This window comes from Dioscorea cayenensis, chromosome 5 (assembly GCF_009730915.1).
Source record: "Dioscorea cayenensis subsp. rotundata cultivar TDr96_F1 chromosome 5, TDr96_F1_v2_PseudoChromosome.rev07_lg8_w22 25.fasta, whole genome shotgun sequence".
In the NCBI taxonomy this organism is placed as follows: domain Eukaryota; kingdom Viridiplantae; phylum Streptophyta; class Magnoliopsida; order Dioscoreales; family Dioscoreaceae; genus Dioscorea; species Dioscorea cayenensis.
The window spans coordinates 23707974-23733467 of record NC_052475.1 but is presented as its reverse complement, the minus strand read 5'-3'; the positions used below and the strand labels follow the sequence as shown (position 1 = coordinate 23733467).

General features: G+C 38.7%; 2 protein-coding genes across 2 annotated transcripts; both read right to left on the bottom strand.

Moving 5' to 3' along the window:
- Nucleotides 1-1047: 1047 nt before the first annotated feature.
- On the bottom strand, nucleotides 1048-8263 carry LOC120260396 (LEAF RUST 10 DISEASE-RESISTANCE LOCUS RECEPTOR-LIKE PROTEIN KINASE-like 2.1). The gene is made up of 4 exons (XM_039267868.1): nucleotides 7323-8263; nucleotides 6889-6927; nucleotides 6701-6802; nucleotides 1048-2100 (listed from the first exon to the last, which is right to left on the bottom strand). The coding sequence occupies exons 1-4, from the start codon at nucleotides 8212-8214 to the stop codon at nucleotides 1070-1072; spliced, it is 2064 nt and encodes a 687-aa protein (XP_039123802.1). The 5' UTR covers nucleotides 8215-8263; the 3' UTR covers nucleotides 1048-1069.
- Nucleotides 8264-20204: 11941 nt separating this feature from the next.
- Nucleotides 20205-23338, bottom strand: LOC120260397 (LEAF RUST 10 DISEASE-RESISTANCE LOCUS RECEPTOR-LIKE PROTEIN KINASE-like 2.4). Its single transcript, XM_039267869.1, has 4 exons — nucleotides 22357-23338; nucleotides 21915-21953; nucleotides 21730-21831; nucleotides 20205-21359 (listed from the first exon to the last, which is right to left on the bottom strand). The coding sequence occupies exons 1-4, from the start codon at nucleotides 23195-23197 to the stop codon at nucleotides 20320-20322; spliced, it is 2022 nt and encodes a 673-aa protein (XP_039123803.1). The 5' UTR covers nucleotides 23198-23338; the 3' UTR covers nucleotides 20205-20319.
- Nucleotides 23339-25494: the final 2156 nt, after the last annotated feature.

Sequence of the window (25494 nt, the reverse complement as noted above, 5' to 3'; positions counted from 1 at the left end):
TTTGTTGTTTACTTCTTCGAACTCCATATATTAGTTTCTGAATAGATGCAGCAGGAAAGGTTTGTTTTTTACTTTCTTGTCTTTGAGATATAACTTGTTTTAGTTATTGCTTTGGCTAAGTTGTGTTTCTTTTTTTGATTTGTGCTCAACCTTGAGACTTTCTTGTACTCTTAAAGGGGGAGGGCCTTGCCTAGAAACCTAGCGTAGAGGAACGACTGCATGTTGTCTTTGGTATGTAGCTAAAGGTCTTGGTCGATCTTCACATAGCGTTGGATGGAGTTTCTCAGTCTATCAAAGTGTTCTTTCTCAATCTTGATGTTGGCCTAAGAAAAGCCAGTTTTGGTGCCAGGAGATGGTTTAGGAGCCAAAGAGTCAGAGGCGGCCATCCCACCCCCACTCTTGGAACTCAAGTCTGACGGAGAAGGAGAGACGGACGGATTGCGAGTTAGTGAATTTCTCTGGCTAGAGGATTCTAGGTGTTGTCCCCAAAAATTAATTGTCATGCCAAAAGAGAGTAGTTGTGGCATCACCAATATGATATTTGTTTCTAAGTTTTAGAACAGAACCATTGGGCTCACATATTCCTTAAATGGTTCAGTGCAGCCACCAAAGTCAAGAAAAACATGAAGTTGCACAAGCCATGAATGCCATCAAGGAAGCTTGGTCTTTCCCTGTAATCCCTCTCCCTTGCTGATGCAGGTGACAAACATAGACACCAATTAGGGTGGTATATGCTCCCCAGCTGTCTTTATGGTATATCTGTTTCCACCATTATTTGGCTATCCTTAGTGCTAAGTGGATTGACCGACTTTAGCGTATCAACAAGTCAACCAGCTACAAAATTAATTCATCAAACAAGTAGGGGCAGTATCATGCTTGTATTGTGATAACTAGATAGCTAAATGAAAATGATCCACAACAACCTTAATAAATAATCATTAAATGATAATTTGTGATTTAGGCAAACACAAAAGTGCTGTCAAATTGGCAATGCAAATCCTATAATTTCTGGCCAAGCATAAGGCTACAAAATAAGAAGGCAAAAAGGATGACCCAAGCCCCTTGACTATTAGGACAATGCCATGGTTAAAGAGCTACACTGTAATGACCTTGAAGGTGAAGACAAGTATGGCTTTGGTGGAATTTGCAATTCATCAATGCTTCCCTGAAGCATTTCCACCACTTTATTCATTGAAGGTCTATCCTCTGGCCTTGTTTGAATGCACCACAACCCAATCAAGATCATCTTCTTCGCAATTTCTTCAGTTTCAGTTGTCACTCCATATTGTTGAAGATCTCCATCTTGATCTTTGTGCTCATAAATCCAATGAGGGAAATAAATCTCACTGGTTCTATCAGCAGATGCTTTCAGGTTCTTCCTCCCTCCAACCATTTCCAATACCATCATACCATAACTATAGACATCTGACTTACTAGAAACAACTCCGAAGCTCCTGGAGAAGACTTCAGGGGCAATAAACCCCATAGTTCCTCTAGTATCTGCCATCGATAATATTATACTCTCTTTATGCGTACCAAATTTTGCAAGTCCAAAATCAGAGATCTTAGGACAGAAATCTTCATCCAAGAGTATGTTATGAGGCTTGATATCAAAATGAACAATTCTAGTATTGCAACCACGGTGTAAGTACTCCAATCCTCTAGCAATACCAACTGCAATTTGGAACAACTTGTCCCAACAGAGCATTGTCTTTGGATCTTCAGCATAGATGTACTTATCGAGGGAGCCATTTGGCATGAAGTCATAAATTAGAGCTCTTTTTGATCCTTGGAAGCAGAAACCCAGCAGAGTAACAATGTTGATGTGGGATGTCCTCCCTATGCTGGCCACTTCATTGAGAAATTCTTCTCCATCTCCTCTGGTGTTATTTAAGAGTTTCACAGCCACTGTGTGTCCATCAGTAAAATTGCCTTTGAACACACTGCCAAAGCCACCTTCTCCTAGTTTATGGTGGAAAGAATTTGTCATCTTCTTCACTTCCAAATAGCTGTATCTTTTTGGGGATACTGTTCCATGTTTCTGCAAGAATGTCTCTATGGTTTGATCTTCACTTGTTCTACCGTGCCAACAACAAACTTCTGCTCTCTCCTTGCAGTTGAAACCCAGAAAAAGGGAAGATTAGAGAAAGGGGAAACTAGTCACTCCTGACTGTTTCAGCCTTCTGTGTCTCCATGATCAGGGAGTTTTCTTTTTGTTCTCTCTTTAGTTTGTTGATGATGCTTTCTAATAAAATTTGTTGCTGGAACTGCAGGGGGCTCTCGTCTAGGGAGACTCTTGCTCGTATTTTCCGTATTATTCGTCAGGATAAACTCTCTATGATTTGTTTGGTTGAGACTCGAGCAAACTCTGAACGTATTGGTAAGTTTTGTTCTAGACTTTCCAGGTCCTGGGACTGGGCGGCTATCCTTGCTGATGGCTTCTCTGGAGGCATCCTGGTTTGTTGGAAAAAAGACATTGGGCTGGTAACTCCTATTGCCTTCTCTCGGCGAGTCCTTCATGTTGTTATCTCCTCGAACTTTTTTAGTAATGCTATCATTTCTGTTGTTTATAACTCCTGTCGGTTTTCGTCTCAGTGTGTGGTTTGGAATGAGCTTGCAAAAATTTCTTCTATTCATATCCCCTGGCTTATCCTTGGAGACTTTAATTCCATTTTATTTCGAAATGAACACAAGGGTGGCCGGTATTACTATTACTCTCGCAAAGCTTCCTATTTCCGTGATTTTGTCGATTCTAATAATCTTTTTGATTTAAATTTTTCGGGCTCTCCCTTCACTTGGTGTAACAACCAACGTGGCTCTGCGCGTCGTTGGGCCCGGTTGGATCGTTGCATTGCGAATTTGGAGTGGACTTCTCGGTTTAGTAATTTTACTCTCAAACATCTTTCTCGCAGTTTTTCTGATCATTCCCCTCTTCTCTTGTCGATGTTTGCGAATCATTGCCGTTCGCGGCCTTTGTTTAGATTTGAAAATTTTTGGTTGGAATTTCTTGATTGCCATAATATTGTTAGAGATGCCCTGGGGACTCCTGCCCATGGCAGCCACCTTCAGGTTTTCTCGCACTTGCTCTCTTGTACTAGGTTTAAGCTCTTGCAATGGAAACGTAATGGGATACATTCATTGGAGAGATCTCTTGCCCAAACGGAAGCTGATATACTCAATCTTGAAAATTCAGACGAGACTCATGATGCCCACAACAACCTATCCCTTAAGTATGCCAAATTAGCTGCTCTCCAGCGTCAAATTTTTATCAAGTGGGCGCAAAGGGCGAGGCTTCGTTGGGTTAGTGATGGAGACAAGAACACTAATTTCTTTCACAATTCTGCCCGCATTCGTGCCCACCACAATCACATTTCTCAAATCTCGGACTCTCCTGGTAACATCTATACTGATTATTCTACTATTGAGCATGCTTTTATTAATTTTTACACTGCTCTCTGGTCTGGCTCTGGGGTCAATGATTTTGATAATATTTTATTTGCCTTGCCTGATGATCTCCCTTGCATCTCTGATGAGGTTGGTCTTCACCTTATTCGGGATGTTTCTAAGGAAGAAGTTTATCTTGCCCTTCTGGATCTTCCTGTTGGTAAATCCCCTGGCCCGGATGGTTTTAACGTAGAATTTTATCGTTTCTTCTGGCCTGATCTTGGGGATTTATTGACTTCCGCTATTAAATCTTTCTTCTCTAATTCTCATCTCCCCTCTTCTTGGGGTAGGACTTTTATTTCACTTATTCCTAAGAAAGTCAATCCATGTTTGGTATCGGATTTTCGTCCCATTTCGCTTTGTAATGTTTGTTATAAGATCATCTCCAAGATTCTTTCCAATAGACTTAAGCCTGTTCTCCCTACGCTGTGGGTCGAGAGCAAGTCGGGTTTGTTTCGGATCGAGGAGCTTTTGATAATGTGATTCGTCGTGCAAGAAGTTGCCCATTCTCTTGAATTTGATCGCACTAGCCCCCTAGGATGCTTATCAAACTTGACATTGAGAAGGCTTATGATTCCCTTTAGTCGGAGTGCAATTCTTGCAACCTTGACCAAAATGAAGTTCCCTGCTAAATGGATCTCCGGATTAGAGCTTGCCTTGTTTCTAGTTCTTTTTTTCTATTTTTAGTGAATGGTGTTCCTTCCCCTTGGTTTTCTTCTTCTAGGGGGTCCGTCAAGGCGACCCTATTTCTCCGCACTGCTTTATCTTAGTTGCCCAGAATTTCTCCTCTATTATGAACAGAGCTCTTAGTATGAATATGATTCTCGGTTTTGATTGTAACCTCAGATCAAATTTCAATCATCTTTTATTTGCCGATGATCTCATCCTGATCACCCGAGCCACACGGTCTGTAGCTCGTAATATTATTGTGTGTCTTGCTATTTATTCTAGGCTGACTGGCCAGTGTGCTAACCTTTCCAAATCCCAAGTTTTTCTCCCCTCCTGGTTCAATAGTAGAGTTGCCTCTAGTATTTGTTCAATTTTGGACCTTCCCCTTTCAACTTTTCCCCTGCTCTATTTGGGAATTCTCATTTCACCTAAAAAGCTTAGTGTTCATTCGTTTTTGCCTATGATTGATAAGATTAAGAGCCTGTGTGCTAGGTGGAAAACTCTTAAGTTTTCTTCAGCTGCCAAATCTATTCTCATTAATTCTTCTATACTATCGATTCCTACCTATTATTTGTCAGCCTATCCTGTTCCGGACTCTGTTCTTCAGGAAATCACTAAAGTAGTCAGGGACTTCTTTTGGTATAAAGGGGGCAATGGAAAGGGCATCCATTCTGTTGCTTGGAGTTGTGTTACGAATAATAAATCTGAGGGGGGCCTAGGGCATCGAAACCTTCTTCTTGCTAAACACTCTCTTATGGCTAAGAATGTCTTCAAGTACCTGAACGCAGAGAATGTGTTTTGGGTCGACATTGCTCGCCAAAAGTATGGTTGTCTCAATTTTTGGAATGATCCCATTCCTTCTAAGTGCTCTTGGGTCTTCAGAGGCATTTGTCTTATCGCAAATCGCTCGAAGCTCCAACTTGTGGATTAAAAACTATCAATCCGTTGCAAACATCATTTATGCTCGGATCCTTGGCTTTTTTTGATGTTCCTTTAGCTTTTAAACCCACTTTCTTGAATGTCAATGTTGATTTTCTGGATATTAGATTGATTGATATTGTTACTGATGGGCAGTGGAATAGTCTTTATCTTTGTGATATCTTTGGTGACTACCTGGGTTCTTCTGTGTCTAACATTTGCTCTATTGATTGCGGGGGGAATAATTTTTGGGTTTGGCATCCTAATTCTGCTAATCTGAATATGTCTTCTGCGATTTATAACCATCTTAATCAAAATTCAAACTCTTTTCTGACTTGGGAGGGTTGGCATAAGCTTTGGCGACTTCGTGTTGCTCCGCGCGTTAAGCATTTTGTTTGGATGCTTCTTCATGGTAGAATTTCTACTACTGATTATCTTAACAGCATTAACCTTGGTCCTAGATCTCTGTGCAGCATGTGTAGTCTTGATTTGGAATCCATTGAGCACTTATTTATTGATTGTTGCAAAGCCCAACTGGTTTGGAATTTGGCTTCTCAGGCTTTGGGAAGGAACTTGTCTTTCCCTGATAATATTTCTTCTGGTGCTTGGATCACTGACTATAATCTTTCTTTGCACTCTGTTTCTTTTATTGCTGCTATTCTGTGGTTCATTTGGAAGTCCAGGTGTGAGGCCATTTTTAAAAGATCTAGTCCAAATTTTACCAATATTGTTCGGAAAGCAGAAGCCCATGTGAAGGCGTTTTGGCAGGAGAATGCCTCTGGTGTTGGTCGGCGCCTTATCCTCAACAATTTTTCAAACTTGGATGAATGTTTCCTCTTCTATGCCCACAACTGGAATTGCGCAAACATGGTTGGCCATTTGGGTTTTTTTGTTTCAAACCTGACTTATTCTATTTCATGTGCAGGGAACTGCAAGTTCGTAGCGGAGTCGCAGTTGGATTCAGAGATTAGAGCTTTGGGCACCGCTCTTAGAACAGTCCTGGATCGGCAGCTGAGTGTTCGTCGTATTCTGCATTGTAGTCGGGCTCTTCCCCATCTTCTGAATTCTGTCAGTAGTCCGATGACCTGGCGCTACTCCCACCCAGTTTCGGATGTCAAACATCTTCTTCTGTTGGCGGGTGATCCTTCCTTTGTCGTGATCCCCGGCTGCTGGAATGCTCCAGCTTTTGCACTCTCTGTTGCTGGTGCAAATCATCACAACTTAAACCTCTTCTTATCTGGTCGTGATCTTCCCCGCTGGATCATGAAGCTTTTGTTGAACCACGGTTTTACTTTCTGATTTCTTTTTCCTTTTTATTGTTGTAATTGGTTTTCTTTCTTGTTTAGTCTTGGGTTGGTTTGTAATGTTTGAACGCTTTGTAACTCTGTTTTATTTTTAATAAATTAGCTCATCGAGCTCTTTCTCTCAAAACAACAAACTTCTGCTAAGAGTGAAAAGAAATATTAAGGCTCCAATTTACTTATCTGTACGGCGGCCCAAATGCATGATGTATTATTACAGAACATCTTAGGAGCATCATATGATGTTATGTTTAATTAGTTTGAAGGTAAGAAAGATGCATGTTCAGTATAAAATTTAATTCTATTCATCAACTTGTAAAAAAAATTGGAGCTTTGATGAATGATGTATTGGAGGTGGATTAGTTTACCGAGGAGAGTGCAAGAGCTTTGCTGCTGTCTCTTTCTTCGAGGAAAATACAACAGCCATAAGCAGCCAAGTGCAAGGATGCCAGCAGCAACCGCTCCAACACCTGGGGATAAAATTTACTCATGATAATGAAGCACTGTAATAAGTTCTTGGTGTTGAGAATCAAACACTTAAACGCTGTCTGCTTGCCTATAATTACACGCTTGTTCTTGAGCATGCTGTTCTTCCCTGCAGATAAGATGAATACAGAGGTTAACAGAGTGATTTGAGAAACAAAATAGGAAAAGTTGTTTGAAATATAAATCAGCATAGCTGCATGTTTATGTTGCCAAACATTAGCACTGTGAAACCTTTAAGTGTATCTGATCCATCTGAGATTGGAACTTTTTTTATGAAATTTCAATGCAAACAGAAAAAATAGAATAGGAGTGGCATCACAAGAAAGTATGAGATTGAAAGTGTTGAAAGAAAGAATGATAATTGATTACTGGGAAGGAAATGGTACGATTTAAACTAAGGATAGAGAGTTGATGGGAAAGCATGATGGAATCCCACTATGATCAGAGCAATATAGCTAAGCTCTGGAAAAAAGGGAAAGGAAACTGAGAATGAGAAATGGTTACCAGCGCAGGAAGTGCCATTACTAAAGATGCCGGCGGGACAGAAGCACGCGTTTGCTTTGGTGCCATTTGGGTCGGACCCGCAGATTCCACCGGTCTTGAGGCACTCGTCTTCGCACCAGCCTTGGTCGACAGTCCAAGTGAGGTTAAAGCCAAACTTGAGTGCCTTTGAGAAGTAATTCATGATCCCATTTCGGAAGGTCTCAGGACTAAAATTCAAATTAGACACCGGAAGCAACACCGTGGTGTCACAACAATTGGCTAAGAGATCATGCATAGGTAATTTCTGGCCGAAGCTCTGTAACGTGAAGTACGAGTACTGCCCAAAGAACTCGTTATTATAACATTGGGTAGGGAAGAGGAAATCCATGATGGGGTCAGGGATGTCATGCAGGGGGTCATGGCAATTAAGGAACATGGTGAGGTTAGTATCCTGATTATCATCTGGGTACGTGAATAGGGAAAAGTCAAAGGAGGTATTGCTCATCTTTTGAGGGCAAGAAGGACCAGCGAACAGAAGATCAAAATCCAGGAGTTGAAGGACTCGGTTTCCATAACTGATGTCCTTCAATACATGGTACTTCTTATTACCAATTTGGATGGACAGCATGCCTTTGGCGCATGTGAGTTCGAAGCCAGGGTCAGGATGACCACAGAAAGACGGCTGATTAGATGTCCGGAAAGGGTACTTGATGTCGTCGGTCATGATGTTGCTGCACTGGAGGGGAAGGCTATTGGCGCAATAATAATTGTAATAGTCTGCTGACAAGTACTCTCCTGGTTTGGTGGTGGGTACTGGTGGGTGTGTGGAGGAAGGCCGGAATGAATGAGAGAGAAACAAGAGAAATAGAAAGTGAGAGCTCCAGTAGAAGAAGGACGTTTGAGTCATCTGCATGCTCTTCCTCCTCGTATGCTAACTAGAACAATGTACAAGTGAAATTTTTTAAGCCGAACTACCATACTACTCAAAAGGAGACACTACAACTACAACCACGGTTCTCAAAATTGGAAAGAAGACCCGAGGAAGTGACTGACTAAACGTAGACTTGATTTTCCACAGCGGAAGATCTGACAAGTCTATGGTTTTGTTTTCTCTAATAAAAAAATTTCAAACTGAAAAAGTTAGCCAAACCACGGTCATCAATTTCCTCTAATAAACCGTTGATTTATTTATTTTAATAAAAAAAAAACATGGTCGCCCTGGTGTAGATGCGGAGAAACCCATTCTTGGTGGTTTGGTGGAAACCTCCGACTAATCAGTTTTAGAATATTTCTCATGGATGATCCCCTTTATTTAAAAAAATTTAAAAATTGAAAGTATAGTAATTAAAATCATCTACTTGAACCCTTTCCACTTTAATAAAACCACATTTGATTAAAAAAAAAAAGTATAGATAAAACATGTAAAAATAGGTACAATAAAAGGTAGAAAAATAATAACCAAGAAAATGGACAAAGTAGGTCTACTCGGAGTGGAGAATACCAAGGTAGTCAGACCCGGCCCGGGTAATGACCCGGTCAAGCTCAGGGGTCAGGGGTTGATGGGTTCAATCGGGTCGAACCGGGTTGAACCGGAGTCAATAATAAAATATTTAAAAAATATATAATAATTATTAATAATGATAAAAATAATATAATCTATATTTTAATAATTTAAAACCACAATTAAATAAAAATGATATGTAAAATTTTAATTTATATATTTTCCTTAATTTTTAAAATATCTGAAATATAAATTTAATATTTAAAATTTTAGTTTTATAAGATTTTTAAAAAATATAAATTTTTTTAAAAAAAATCTAATGATAACCCTCTCACCTTAGGCTTCATCGGGACTCAAAAACCAAAAAAAATTAAAATTAAAATATTACTTCCATTGGGACTCACAAAAAAACATTGGGCTCTCTCTCTCTCCATACTTTCTTCTTCCTCCCACCACCGAAGTTCCCTCATTGTTTCATTTTCTTCTTCCTCACCGTAGCTCCCTTATTTCCTTTCTTCTTCATCACTTTCTTTTCACTGTTGTGACTCCGGGTGTCCGTTAGACCCGGCCGGGTTAATCACCGATTCTTTAGTAAACCGGCCGGGTCACCCGGTTTTTGACCGGGTTATATCAAAGCCGAGCCAAAGGGTATACTTGGACCGGCTTCATGGCCGGTTCCCGGTTTTTCCGGTCGAACTGGCCGGGCCGGTCTGGGTTTAACAACATTGGAGAATACCACAATAAAATGGGGAAAAAAAATGTAAAACTACATACACTAGTGGAGCCCCCAACAGTTTTTACAATCAAGATAGAATGCAAAGTTAATTTTTTTTAATAATATAGATAAATAATAAATTTATTAAAAAAAAAGAACAGAACACATAAGGCAAGGTTATCTTTCTTTGAGACAAAAACTTCATTTTTAATTCACTTGCCTATATTTCTAAAAATATTATAAATCTTTTATCAAATAAATAAATAAAAACATTATAAAACAAATATATATGATCATGTTAACACTAAATAGTAAATGTTTTAAAATAATATATTGGATTTGGTTTATTATATTAAGTCTTCTAGGAATGAGAATTATCCCAATAATAATCCAAATTGAATGTAAAGTATGCAGAGATAAAAATAAACTGAAATAAAATTTTAAAAAATAACTTACCCAAATTATGAATAAAGAATGCGAATTTAGCCATTGTCACAATAGTTGACAGTTAAGGTATTTGACTCTCATGCTCGAGGTTAAAAACTTGATTCATTCTCAATGTATTATTGAAACTCAATAACAAAAGAATGTGTGTGTTTTCAATAAATTAATAATAATAATAATAATAATAATAATAATAATAATAAAAAAAAAACTTAATTTTATATGCAACGTTTTGAACCTTGCAAACATATCCTCTTTTCAAACGCCACACCAACTCTCAGTATATACACAACAAAATTTTACATGCAACGCTTTAATTTCGCAGATCTCCAATATGAGATTTCTTCTTGATATGCGCAACAACCCTTTCATTTATATAATTCCCAGCTTTTGGATGACTTCTACCTTGAAAGCTTGCTGTTTATGGAGCTAAGTTTCAATCGTTAAATCTCCTTCTCTATGGGCGCGAATTGCCTCGTTGGATAATGAAGAGCTTTTCAAAGTCTGATTTTATTTTTTTAAGCTAGTTTGTCCCCTGTTGATTTCTTGCTCTTGGTTTTTCCTATTTTGTTTTCTCTTTGTAACTTTTTTTTAAAAATAAATTAGCCCGGTTGGGTTCTTTGCCCCAAAAAAAAAAAAACTCAGTACATACACGATTCAGTTTTGATTATTTATTAAATGCACATATAATACAATTTTGAAAATGAATTCACATTTGCCAACAAAATAAATAAATAAATAATCTCATATAATTTTTTAAAAATAGATTAATCACAAATTTATTAATAATTAGAAATAACATCAAAACTAAATGACATTACAACTAAAAAATAAGTACATAGAGGTAGCTATGACGTCTATCGAGAGTGGAAATAGCTGAAATAACAGTACCCAAAAATAAGACAACGGTCCCAGGAATAGAGAGGATCTCCTCCCACGATATCATAACTGGAGTGACCTAGTTGATGGTGGGGGCTTAACTGACAGGGTTGTGCTCTTCTTCCACAAGAGATCTATGGAACTGGATGTTTCTCCTCAGCTTAGTAGAAGATGCTAAGTTTGAAATGATTGGTAAATCCCTGTTATACTTATAGATTAGATATAATTCCAAATAAGTGATGGATATTCCAAATAATAAGAGATGCATATGGTAATTTAAAATGAAAAATGCAGTTATTTCTTGCTATCTGGATAGACCAAACTACAGCTCCGGCTAGTAGGTCCGAAGAGCTTCTGATCCCTTGCAGCAAAACTCGACGCTAGACTCCCCAGAGGTTAGCTAGAGACACTGGTGTTCATAGTATTCTAAAGACTTGAGGAAAATGATCCAAAATGACTCTAGCCAAGGGACACGTATAAAAAGGTGATTAACATTTTCAATAGTTGCATGACAGAGAACACATGTGATTGTGGGGGGTTTGTTGCATCTCCTTACAATGAGAGTGTCGAGAGTGAGAATTTTGTTATCTCATGTGAGCCCAATACTAGTCAACAAGTAAACCTAATGTTTTTTCTTTTTACCTTCACCTTGCTTTGCCACCTCATGAGCTTGTACTAACCTAACTCAACTCCCTTCCCCTCAGCTCGACCATGCCTTTCCTCTTCGATGGCCACACTGCTGACCATACCGTGGCAACAAGGTGTTAGGGATTCGAGCTTCAAAAGAGGCCTAGCTTCTTCCTTATTTCATTCTTGCTACAACCTTGGAAGGGTTTGGCTTTGTTGGAGGTTGAAGACAGAGCTCCAGGGTGGTGCTAGCTTAATCCCTATAGATAAATAGGTAAACAAGCTTCTCACCTTGATTTGAGCTGAGTCTTGTTGCGATTGAGAAAGAGCATAACTAGTGTGGAAATTCATCGAACACTTGGAGTGCAATATCACAATACCTAGCAATAACACAATGAATTGGCAATGCAAGGACAACATACAACCAATCTTACAAAAATAAAATAAGAGACACCAATTTAACATGGTTCGACTAAAAATAAGCCTACATCCTCTGGAGAACAATGCTTTACTATATCATGGGGAATAACAAGAGTACAAAAAATATGTATAAAACTACAAGAGGATTACCAAGCTCTAAAAACTAGCCTTACCTCAAAAACAAGGGTTTTACCTTGTTTTTATGAGATCAAATAAGAACAAGAGCTCTCCTCTACACTTTCACTCTTTCCACTCTCCAAATACAAGAGAACTCACCCTCTCTATCTCTCTCTTTTCTCTCATTACTTACACAACATCCAACAAACATAACCTCATATAAACAATAGAATAATCTAGACCGTTAGATTAAAAAGATCAAGATTTGGCTCAATCCCAAGGACATCAAGCCAATAATTAACAAGCCTTGATCTCTCATGCCTTCTTGTTGTATTGCTAATTATCTATGAAGATACTGTGAAGAGTGAGAGATGGAGGAAAACAATGGATATTAAATGCATGCAATAGAAAAGAATGGCACTTGGGAATTAATTGAATTACCTAAAAGAGCACAAACAATTAGAGTAACGTGGATTTATAAGACTAAATTCAATCAAAATGGAGAAGTAGACAAATATAAAACAAGACTAGTAGTAGTGAAGGGATATACTTAAGAATATGGAATAGATTACACATAAGTATTTGCTCCAGCCGAGCGAATGGAGACAATTTGTTTGGTTGCAACTTTTGCATCTCAAATAGGATGGCCCATTTACCAACGAGATGTGAAGTCTGCTTTTTTACATGGAGAATTGAATTAAAATGTTTTATAGAGCAATCTTGTGGTTATGTCCAAAATGGAAATGAGCAAAAGGTTTACAAGTTAAAGAAATCACTTTACAGGCTTAAGCAAACACTGCGTGCATAATACAACCGTATAGAAGCTTATTTCATGAAGGAAGGGTTCTAGAAATGTGACTACGAGCATACAATTTATATCAAGTCAAGAAAGGATAACAACATGTTAATTGTAAGTTTGTAAGTTGATGATCTTCTTTTTATTGGTAATGATGAAGTGATGTTTACTGAGTTAAAAAAATCCATGAAACATGAGTTTGACATGATTGATTTTGGTACGATGAGATATTTCCTTGAACTTGAAGTCATACAGAGATCGGATAGGATTTTTATCAGTCAAAAGAAGTATGCTTTGGATGTGCTACAAAGATTTGGAATGGATCGAAGTAATTAAGTCCAAATCCCAATTGTTCCCAGCTCACAAGAGATGAAAGGGGAGTTAAAGTAGATAAGGCACATTTTAAACATATTATGGGAAATCTCATGTACTTCATTGCAACTTGACCAGACATAGTGTTTGTAATTAGTTTTATGAGTAGGTATATGGAGACTCCTACTAAGCTTCATTTACAGTTAGCAAAAAGAGTGCTAAGATATTTGAAGGGAACAATTGAGTGTGGGATATTCTATAAGAAGAGAGGAATGATGACCTTCTTGCCTACATTGATAGTGATTATGCCGAAGAATTGGAAGACAGAAAAAGCAAATTAGGTTATGTTTTTTCATTAAGTTTAGGAGCTATTCCTTGTCATCCAAAAGTAACCAGTAGTAAGTTTATAAACTACTAAGGTTGATTTTATCGTTGCAACATCACAGGCATGTCAAACCATTTGGTTGAAAAGAGTGTTCAAACGTCGGAAAAAGTTAATAATAGTGATTGGAATATAATTAATCAACACATAATCTAATTAAACTCAACAAAAGAGTTAGAATGATCTATCTTGAGATTAGGGGTGCAAAGGCACTTTCCTAACACTGAATTGGTCTCTTTCATGCAGGATAGAATGACCTTACTCCAATACAAGGTACGCTAACTCATTAGGAAGATTTGCTCGTCATGTAACGCATTTAGCGAGGAGCTTTTGTTCAAGAGTCACCAAGGTTCAAGTCTCTCAATTAGCAAAAATCTCATGAAATATGACAATAGAGGAAGAGAAGAAGTCACACTAGAGTTAGGGTTTCCCTGTCTTTTTGGGAAATCATCCAACGATTTTAAATCAAGGAAAATAAATGAGGAGATTGATTTTACGATTACTTCTAAAATAAAGTTAAAAGTAAATCGAGAAGATCACATGCCTAGATTTTGGCATATGACATGGGCTTGGATTGGCCCATATCCAACAAAAAAATCTAGAGTAGAATCAAAGCCAGACAATTATTATTCGTTGTGATAGTAGCTTTGCAATCAAATTGTCTAAAAATCTAGTAATACATGATTGTAGTAAGCAAATGAATGTATGCTTTCTTTTTCTTTGAGAGCTCACAAAAGTTGGTACAATAAAATTAGTTCATTGTAGCAGTCAAAAATAGTTAGCTGATGTGATGACAAAACCTCTTAAGTTGGATGGCTTCACGCAGCTATGCAATCTATTAGGAGTTTGTTCTATAAACTAAATGCGGGCGGCAAGGGTTGGTCCAAGGTTTGGAAGCTTAGAGTTGCCCCTAGGGTAAAACATTTTTTGTGGTTGATGTTTCATGATGCAGTCATAATGCAGGAGTACTTGTATAGATTGAACTTGGGGCCCCAGACTCTTTGTTGTCTTTGCAATCTTCATGCTAAAAATATAGAGCATCTTTTCCATACGTGTGTGAAGGCTCAGGAGATTTGGAGCTTAATTAGCACTGCGCTTAGAAAATCTGTTTTCTTTCCTCAAGGTATCACTTCAGGTAGCTGGCTTTTGGAAGATTACTCTGGTAATGATATATTTTCCCAGTCAGTTATAGCTGCAGGGGTTTGGTTTCTGTGGAAAGCTAGATGTAAAAAAGTTTTTAGTAATATCCAACTGAATACGGAACTAGTCTCAGTGCAAGCAATTGGACATGCCAGGGAGTTTCTTCACTCTTACTATGTTTATAGTGGAAAAAATTTTATACGTGATAACCTCTCTTTTGCAGACAGTCCGATCTTGATTACTGCGACAATGGTTAATGAAGAGACATCCATGGCTGGGTGTGGGTTTGTGGTCCTTGATTTTTATTCTTTACTGATCAGTGCTGGGAGTTGCAGGTGTTATGCTGGTTCTATTCAGGAAGCGGATGCGATGTCCATCAGATTTGCACTTCAAAGCTGCTCAAATTGGGAGTCATCAGTCAAAACAGTGTTAACAACGAATGAGGAGATGGTCAAGGCGGTCAAGCAAGGATGTTTTGCTGATGTTTGGAGATTAAATCTGCAGGTTAATGCTATCAAGGAACTAATCGAAAGTATGGGAAGCCCTCAGTTGATTGCTATTCCCAAAGGCTGGAATCGTGCTGCTTTATCTCTTGCTTTACATGGTCTTAATCACCACGAAATTTCTTTATTCCTTCAAGGCAAAGAGTTGCCCAGGTGGATTATGAAAAGCCTTAGACACTTAGGTATTTGTTGTGGACTTTGAGTGTGTTTCAGCTTGTTTTGTTTTGAGTTTTGTTTTCGTTTGTTTTATTGTGGCCTTTGGTCTGTATTTGGAACTCTTGTGTATCTTTTGCTTTTATTTAATAAAATAGCTCTGAGAGCTCCTTTCCCTCAAAATAAACTAAATGCGGGAGGAATTGTTAGGTTTAGTTAAAAATTCAGCAAATAATTCCTTATTTTGGATTCTTACTTCTTACATTTAGTCTTATCTTCATAATTTTCTCTTGGGATTTAAACATTTGCTAGATGTGGAATCCTATCTTCTGTATTTGGTTTGTAAGATTATATATCTCACCATGCAACCCTAGAGGGGAGAACGAGACCCATAAAGTGAATTGTAATATGAGAGACTTGAACTTGAGACCTATTAATTATTAGCATGGGTAGTTACCAGTAAGTTAGCACAAGGTTCCTGACTATATATACTGTCAAAATTGTTTTTAGTAAAAAAATTCTTCTCCTGTATATTCTCCAACCTTAACATCTTTGAGGAAATGACATGATAAGTGTAGGTAGCAGCCATGATAGTGATGCAAGGAATACAAGGAGAGATTGTTGTGCACACAAGAGTTTCCAAATTCTTAAAAGACCAGTCCTATAGGGGAGAGTTAGATCCGGACTAGGCCCTCAATGAAAGATGAGGGTTATCTTTACCCTTATATGCGCATACATACTTTCTCCATTATCTGATGTGAGACTAAAGGATCTATTACATAGATCTAACCTGCATTTATGGCGATCTCCTTAATTATATGCAAGGCTTTGCTTTCATTCATCCGTTCCACATAACTTATACGACCCGTTTTATCTGTAGTTTAGTCTGAAAGAAAGAAGAATTTGGCTTTGAACATGTGCAGTAGTACTTCTTGACTTTTCTATATTAACGAGTGGAGAACACTTTGGCATCCAATTTATTGCTGCCAAGATAAGAAGGGCCAGCTAATGTTTTTGATCCACTGCATTTCCGCTCTCTTTCGCTGGACTTGGGACTCACTGTTACCCCCTTTTTTGGCTCACGAGTTCATTTGGACTAATCGCCAAGCTGACCCGACTTTGTTTAGCTAATTAAAGCAACTTCTTTTTGTCTTCAGAAAGGCGCATTGAATACCTCTAGGTTGGCAAAACAAGTCTTCCAAGATTTAAATTCGACAATGTTTTGCTTTTCTTGGATTTGGTTATTAATTACTCTTAGATTTGTTGAACGGTTATGGGAATAGCTTGAAAACTCACCGGGGGAATAACATGCTGGCTGTGATGCTTTCAATCCATCTGAAAATTTAACCAATCCTAGTGATAAACTACACTTTTGAGTACGAATTGTTCTCGGCTCCTCAGCACTCATTCAAACTGCACTCTCGAGATAGCCTCAGGGAATCCCAATGTTTGTACATTGATAGTAACAATTTTTTTTTTTCTTTTCTTAATGAAATGGATAGATTGATGAGTAACGTTATGTTATTGTTTGGCTTGAAAAAAAACTTCCTTTTCAAACTCTTTTTTTTCCCCAATGGGGAAAAGCGCCAAAAATAGTGAACCCATTAATTATGGTGACTTAACGACTTCTTGTGATTTACTATGTGACCAACAACATCTTAGCCTATTGGTACGTGGTCTCTCCAGTCCCTTAGATAAGGTTCTCGTTTAGGGGAGATTCGGGATCCAAACCTAAGCAAGATGAGGGTACAGTGTTGTTGAGTTTCGGGATGTGTTCCATATTAGTGCATGTTCCTGACTATAACTTTAAATGAGAGTACATGTGGCCTAGTGTCAAAAAAAAAAGATTTACTATGTGAGGTGAGCTAACACATATAGTAATTAGGACCGGCCACATGCACCCAATATGATATATCAAGAACCATAACCTAACAATAATAAATCTCTCTTCTTTGCAACTCTTGAGAGGTGAAGAATACAACTCCTCCAACAAGTGACCCTGATAAATAGTAGATAAATAGTATTGATAGAGTGTATAGAGTATTTTGTACAGAACTACACACTATTGTGACACAAAAAATTCGACCTTGCTTCACGCATCCAACACTCAATGTAACTTCCACTAGGTTATTAAGTGGTTGATAAGTTTTTTTTTTTCAATGTAATATTTTTTTTTAAAGACTTATGTGGTCTATCTGTCTTTTTAAAAAATAAAAATAAAAATAATATGTTTATTACAAAATGATTTATTCACCGTCCACATAATTATTAAAAAAAATATTATTTCTAAAAAAATAATTTATGTAAAGAATAAATAACTCTGGATTCAAAACCATGTAAGTCCTTAGTCTGTCAACAATTTATCTATTTGTAAAAAAAAAAAATTACGTTGTATTATTCCCAAGGTTGTCAGACCCGGCCCGGGCATCGACCCGGCCAAACCCAGGGGTCAGGGGTCGATGGGTTCGACCGGGTTGAACCGAGGTTGAACCGGGGTCAATAATAAAATATTAAAAAATATATTATAATATTTAATAATCATAAATATATGATATAATCTCTATTTTAATAAATAAAAAAAGCATAATTACTTAATTTGATATTTAAAAATTAAAATTTAAAATTTATATATAATCGTTATTTTTTTAAAAGGATAATCGTTAATTTTTAAAAATATAAAATATTTTTGAAAAATGAAATAAAAAAATAAAAACATCATTATCGAATATCGGGACTCACAAACAAATTTAAAAAATAAAATAAAATAATTCTCGTAACTCCCGTTGCTTCACATCTCAAATCTGAAAAGGCTCTCTTTCTCTCTCCCGTTGCTTCATCTTCATCTTCATCTTCAGTGCTTTGCCTGAGATCTCCGCCTTCTTTTATCTTTTTTGCTTTTCTCACTCTTCTTTCTCCTTTGAACGCTGGTGTTCATATTTCCCCTGTCTCTATCTCTCTCCTTTTCTATCACTCATTAGATCCGCCCCGGTTTGACCGGCCGATTTAACTGATTTCCGGTCAAACCGGCCGGTTTTCCCTGTTTTTAACCGGGTCTTGTAGAGTCCGGGTAGGAGGACATGACCGAACCGGCCCCATGGCCGGTTCCCGATTTTTCCGGTCGAACCGGCCGGGCCGGTCCGGATTTGACTACCTTGATTATTCCAAGAAATATTTCATGTAAAAGATAACACTGGCCATTGAACGGAAGCATGAGTTTTGACGCAATTTTCCCCAAAAACTTTCTTTTTTACTATTCTATATATTCAAAGTTTTCATTTCAATCACAAAAAACGTTATATGTTTTTTTCCTTTTTACGAAGTGGACAAGGTATATACTAAGGTGTGCATGCAATTGGAAATTGCTCATTAGGTTTGTGAGTCCTCATCCGGCAAAAATGGAGTTTAAGTTGCAAGCCAGCTCTTACAATTGAGAACTTTTTCTGGGCAACCTTGCATCTAGTGCGTTTAGAATTTTGGACAATAAAAATTTCAATAAAACACAATTTATAGTGGAACCACTAAAAAAAACCAAAGGTTCTTTGGTTTTTAATATATATGTATTCAAAGTTTTTTGTTTAGGGATAATGGTTTTAAAGAAAAAAAAACTCGCGCATGGCGATCAAAGCCATCGAGTATGACTCCCATATCAACCGAAACATATGAACCATGCATTTTTATGATTTATAAGTAATTTTAGAGTACATGTTCAGTATTCAAGCATGCCATAAGATGGAAAATTCAAAGATCAAAATTTTGAGGATTTTATCGCATTCATCCAACACAGCTTTAGGGTCCATTTAATTCGTTAAAGAGAAACGTATAGACGATACAGACTAAATAGTTAAAGATAAAGCATGTGCAGTCTATGTCTCTATGTTTGATTTTCATTGAACAAAGATCTGAACATGTAATAATAAATTACGATAATATCTTTTTATTATTCTATATTTATTTTATAATAAAAAACATACAATAATATTTTATGAAAATCTTATCAAATTTTACAACGCCCAACAACAACAATAAGTTAAAAAAATTAACATAATTTTAAAAACATTTAATCCACAACAAATAAACTTTCATTAATATCTAAGTCCTAAAATATAAATAAATAGATAAATAAATAAATAAATAAAATTTTAAATAGATAAATAAATAGATAAATAAACAACTAAATTTCAAAAAGATAAATAAATAGATAAATAAATAAATAAAACAAAACAAATAATGTTATCACTTTTTAATGAGTATGTAATTTTTAATTTTAAATAGGGCCAATTTTGTCATAAGTTGTCCTGTGTTACACAAGAATTTTTGTACCGTGATTTTAGCGGTACAAAAAAATTAAGTTGTCATTTGCATCTTGATTGAAGTAGCTTTGTGTTGTACTCCCGTCCCATTTGTAAATTAAACGCATAACAATATAAGTTGTCTTGTGTTGTCCCTCAAAATCTTGCATATCAAACAGACCCAGTCAATGGGTCCTCGTGCTGAGACTTCTAGAGCGAGTGATGCCGATGAGAAGGCTCTTCTTAGGACACAAGCTAGATTTTCTACTGAGCCTTTTCCCACTTTGGAGAATTCCCATTCTTTAAGCAGTTTGTAGTTGTTCTCCTTCATCTTTTTTCTTTTATTTGTTTTTAACTTAATTCTAATAGATTTGTTGTATTATTTTTTCTATCTTATATTGTGTTTTTATTTTGTTATGTCCCTGTCTACACCTCTTTTATTTTTGATGAATGTGATTTATCCAATTTTTTTCAAAAAAACAAAAACAAAAATAAGCTAGTTAAAGCAAGGGCTCAATCAAGTTTATACACCTCTTTTATTTTTGATGAATGTGATTTATCCAATTTTTTTTTAAAAAAAACAAAGATAAATTAGTTAAAGCAAGGCCTCAATCAAGTTTGAACATAAAAACTACTTTTCAAAATATAATGAACAATGGAAAATCACAAGAAAACTAATTAGCTTAAGGTTGTAGCATTTTAGCGACCTTTGGTCTTAAAAAAAGTTTAATGAAGACATGTCAGGACATTGATATGGTTGAGCACATAGCTGGTGATCTTGGAGGAGAAAATAAGTATGGCTTTGGTGGCAATTCCAAATCATTGATGCTTCCTTCTAACATTTCTACCACCTTACTCATTGTTGGGCGTGATTCTGGTCTAGTCTGTATGCACCACAAACCCACAATGATCAATTTTCTGGCAATTTCTTGTGTGTCTGCAGTCACTCCACAATGTTCCATACTTGCATCTTCATCAAGGTGCTCATAAATCCAATGAGGAAAATAAATCTCACTTGTTCTATCTGCAGTCACTTTTACATTCTTCCTTCCCCCAGCCATTTCCAGTACCATCATACCATAACTGTAGACATCTGATTTACTAGAAACAGTTCCAAAATTTCTAGAGAATACTTCTGGTGCAATATATCCTATTGTTCCTCTGGTGCCTGCCAAAGATAATATACTCGCTTTGTGTGTGCCAAATTTCGCAAGCCCAAAATCAGAAATCTTCGGACAAAAATCTTCATCCAAGAGTATGTTGTGAGGTTTGATGTCAAAATGAACTATTTTAGTGTTGCAACCACGGTGTAAGTACTCCAATCCCCGACCGATGCCAATTGCTATCTGGAACAACTTCTCCCATCCGAGTACTATCTTTGGGTCTTCGGCATAGATGTACTTCTCCAAAGAGCCATTGGGCATGAAGTCATAGATTAGAGCTCTTTTGGATCCTTGGAAGCAGAAGCCCACAAGGCTAACAATGTTGATGTGGGATGTCCTTCCAATACCGGCCACCTCATTAAGAAACTCCTCTCCATCTCCATTTCCATTTCCATTTCCATCACTAGTATTTAAAACTTCCACAGCCACTGCATGTCCATCTGAGAGAGTACCTTTAAAAACACTACCAAAGCCACCTTGTCCTAGTTTGTGATGGAAGGATCCTGTTATTTTCTTCACTTCTGAATAGCTATATCTTTTTTGTGACACTGTTCCATGCTTCTGCAAGAAAATCTCTATGGTTTGATCTTTACTTGTATTGTGCCAGCAAGCAAAATCTGCCAAGAATTAAAGAAAATGTTGAGCCTCTACTTATCTGCCAAGAGTCGAAAAAAACTGATCCAAAGAGTATTTAGAGGAAGATGTTTAGCCTCAATTTAACTAATCTGACTGGTCTTACCCTATAACACAAGAACATGATAAGCCTCAAATTAACTTAGGATTGTCATCAATTATTATTAAAGACCTTCTTAGGAGACCCTAAATTTTTTAGACCTAATTTAAAGTGCAGAATAAGTACGAAGCCTCAAAGAAATGCCAATAAAAATGCATGTTCTATACGATAGAATATGTTTATACAATAATATGCGCTAGAAAAAACAGGAGCTTTGAGGGATGTAATTAAAGGATCAGAGGTGGATGTTTTACCGTAAAGAGTGGATGAGGAGTGTTGCTGCCTCTTACGGCGAAACCAGCAATACAAGTATAGGCAGCAAAGTGCTAAGATGATGCCAACGCCCGATACAACACCTGGTTACAAATTTTACTTATGATAATTAACACAACATTGTTTAATTGGTGGAAAGAATTAAACACTAGTGCTATTTGCTTGCCTATAATTATATGCTTGTTCATGACTGTCCTGTTCTTGCCTGCAGAATCATATGGATACAAGAGGTTAGGAGCAGAGTTAAGGTAACAAACAGAGGAATATAATTTGCCAAACATAAATCACCATAGTTGCAACTAGGCAAATTGCATATTTGCCAAATAGCTTGCAACAATCTACGATCTAATGCTGATTGAAGCATTTATAGAAATAAGAGGTTGACGTCATTAAAGTGGGATGGGTGAGCCATGTTGCAATGACCAGGGAAATTAATTGTACAGTTACCCTAACTAGAACGATAATCCAATGCATGAGACTCGAATCAGCCACACACTAGTAAAGATCCCCATCGCAGCTCTACGATGAAAGCATGAATTAGCAAGAGAGCTCTGGACAGGGGACAGATGAAAACAGATCCGCAAAGAAAAGAAGCAAGGAGTTAATACCGTGACTGCAGATGGTGCCGACAGTCGTGGTGCCGACTGGACAGAAGCAGGCCGGTTTAATGTCATTGGAACCGCAGAGCCCACCGGACTTTGTGCATTTGTCGCACCAGTCCTGCCCGATGGTCCACTTCACACCAAACCCCGCCTTCATCACATCACTAAAATTCTTCGCTCCAGTTATAAAATCACCCAGGTTGAATTGATCATACACCGGAATCAACACGGTCGCGTTGCACTGCTCATTCTCAGGGAATTCTATATGTTCCTTTGCCAACGTGAAGAACGCCTTCTGTCCGAAGAAATCAGGGAAATAAGAAGTGCAGGGGATGGGGAAGAATTTATTGAGATTCAGGATGGTGGAGATGCTGCAGTTGAGATACAAGGTGACATTAGTGTCGTTGTCTCCGTATATCAAGTAGGATGATTCGAGTCTGCTGGTGGTGGTGCTTGTAATCTTTTCATGGCAAAAACTGGTGGTAGTAACGGCGGCCGAGAGATCTGCGTCTATGAGGGCCAGGAATTGGTTCTCATAGTCAATCCTTTCCCTTACATGATATGACTTATCACCGATGTTCATCGACAGAGTCTTATTTTCAGGGTCGCATGTGAGTTGGTAGCCTGGATGACCGCAGTAACCCGGCCGATCTTCTGTCCAAAAAGGGAACTTGATCTCGGTGTGAATATCACCACAGATGAGCATGCGCGTCGCGTTGCACTCAAGGTACTGCTCTGTTGTGTTTGGCGCCAAGGGTGGCTGAGCGAATGAGTAAGAGAAAAGTAGCAAGGGAAACAAGGGACTAAAGAGGAGAGAGCCCCAGTAGGACGTTGGGTTCATCTTCATGTTGTGTTTTTTAGAGAGGGGATGATGCCACTGATTCCTGGGGAAGAGAACTAAATTCTCTACCGGCAAAAGTATGCCAGAAGAAGGAAGATAAAGGCGTGGGCGTGGCTCAAATCAGCTAGCAAAATGCAACGAATTTTATTTTTATTTATTTATTTATTTGTTTTAAAGCAACGAAATTGACTGGCGCAGATGCGGCATAGTTACGGCAACAAATTTATTTATTTATTTGGAAATCGCTAATTTCATATTTCCTATTGTTATTATTTTTTTATAAATTATTTTTTAAAAAAATAAATGCATAAATTATTTTTTTTTATTGTATTCTGATAAAGTGGATAAACCACAATTTATTAAAATCAAAAGAGTAGTACAGAACTGGAACACAGAAGAAGAAGATGGTGATTACCTATGCCCAGGCGGCTAGTTCTTCCTCCTCTGGCGAGGCACTTCAGTCGAAGACGGTGGCCAGAAGAAGCGGCAATGGTGATCAGGTTTCTCCGAGACTTACTCAGCTCACGGGTGCTAAGAGGTCGTGATCCCCGAAGGATAAGTCCTGTGGCCGTTGCTTCATAACCACTCACAAAACGGCTGAATGTAGACATCAAATCGTTTGTTTGCACTGCGCCTGTGTCGGCCATATGGCTTCTCGATGTCCGGTTGTTGCGAGGCGAAGTCCCCGTCGACGCATGTTGCACGTTCGCTCCAAACACGGGAAAGAGGCTGGGTCTGGTCATGTGAAATCCTTTTCGAGATCGCCAGAGCCCTCGGTTCCTAAGGAGATTGGTGCAGATCATCTGATTGTTGTGGAATCTAAGACTAACAAATTTTCGCTGTCGTTATCGCTTTCCCCAGAATCAGAGAAACTTCGCGAGGAGCTCACTAATGTGGCCGTCTTATCTCTGGAAGATGGATATATCAATGATGTTAATCTGCTTGCCGTCATTCCCTCAATCATCAACATAGATCTTGCTGGGCCAATAACTCCACTGAACGATTGCAACTTTCTCTTACCAATGAGCTGCAGGGAAGAGGTTAAGGAGATATGTAAGTTGGGAGCCTTCACAGCCAATACTAAGGATGGCCCGTGCAAGTTGCGTATTTCGGCCTGGTCGGCGGGACTCGGGCGATGGAGTCGCACTTGAGGAGAATGCGTGGGTGCACATATGGAACCTTCCATTGCACGCTTGGTCTTTCGGTCCACTATTTTTGGAAGTCATTCGGCGGTGGGTGAGCTTGTCGCTCTGTCACGAGCGAGTTGCCACATAAACAATTCATCACTGTTCTGGTTAGGCGGCGTGGCGGAGTCAAGCTACCGGTGGAGATCGATTTCAATCTGGGAATGCGAAGGTACCAAGTATTAATCACAGGGGAACGAGGGGATCTTCCGATGTATCGCGAGGGACTTGGGTCGCTTTGTTACTTTTAGGAAGGAGGATGTCGCCGATGCGAGGCCGGGGACGAGTGCGGCTTGAGCAAACGATGCCGGTGCATGGACCAGACGTGGCTTCGGGGTCCAAAGGTTTGGCTGTGGTGGAGCGTAGCTCCCACGCCGGCTCTAGACATATTCGCGGACACCAAGGGGGGCTAGGCATTCGAGAACGCTCGGATGTGAGGCCGACGATGGTGGTTGAGCGTAGCTCCCACGGTGAGGTCGTCGGAGGGCAATCCCGGGATCCGATTCTTGTTGGGCGGACCGTTGGTTCTCATGGAGTGCGGGGACGACGGAGGGTAGGGAGCTTGGCTCGGTCTCCGGCGAAGAGGGTCCGACCGTGCGGGGAGAGTAGAGATCGCAGTCTGAGCGTTCGGCGTGTCGAGCGTTGGCGTCTGAAATCACCGGCGTCGGTTCAGGATAAGGAAGGGACACGTGGCTTGCAGGGGGCGTCCGAGGTTTGTGCGGTGAAGCTTAAGGTTACGCAGGATCACGTTAAGGTTACTGATGTTTCCGAGGCAAGGGATTCGAAGGACGTTGCTGAGGGTTGTTCTCTTGTGCCGCTGGTGCACGTTATGGCCAAGGGGGAGGTTCCGAACTGTGCACTGGGCCTTGATTTGGAGGATCCAATAGCCCGGGAGGCTGGTCTGAACCTTAACCTGGGACTGGATCAATACTGTATTGATTTGAATTTGGGGGACCCACTTCTAATTTGTGACGTGGGCCAGCAAGTGGGCCGAGAGGAGTTGAATGCAGTGGACCTGGACTTGTCTGAGATGTCTGGACCGGGCCGGGATGGCTCTTTGGCATTGTTGAATTCTGCTCTGACGGACTCTGATCCTAGTTGATCCGTGATGCTGCGCCG

What these genes read in the sequence shown, in the direction of transcription:
- LOC120260396 (XM_039267868.1), bottom strand. Translation starts at nt 8,214, where the DNA reads ATGCAGATGACTCAAACGTCCTTCTTCTACTGGAGCTCTCACTTTCTA. An exon ending in TAATGGCACTTCCTGCGCTG is followed by an intron (nt 6,928 to 7,322) that starts GTAACCATTTCT and finishes TCTTATCTGCAG; the next exon opens with GGAAGAACAGCATGCTCAAG. An exon ending in AAGCTCTTGCACTCTCCTCG is followed by an intron (nt 2,101 to 6,700) that starts GTAAACTAATCC and finishes AGGAGAGAGCAG; the next exon opens with AAGTTTGTTGTTGGCACGGT.
- LOC120260397 (XM_039267869.1), bottom strand. Translation starts at nt 23,197, where the DNA reads ATGAAGATGAACCCAACGTCCTACTGGGGCTCTCTCCTCTTTAGTCCC. An exon ending in CGGCACCATCTGCAGTCACG is followed by an intron (nt 21,954 to 22,356) that starts GTATTAACTCCT and finishes ATGATTCTGCAG; the next exon opens with GCAAGAACAGGACAGTCATG. An exon ending in CTCCTCATCCACTCTTTACG is followed by an intron (nt 21,360 to 21,729) that starts GTAAAACATCCA and finishes AATTCTTGGCAG; the next exon opens with ATTTTGCTTGCTGGCACAAT.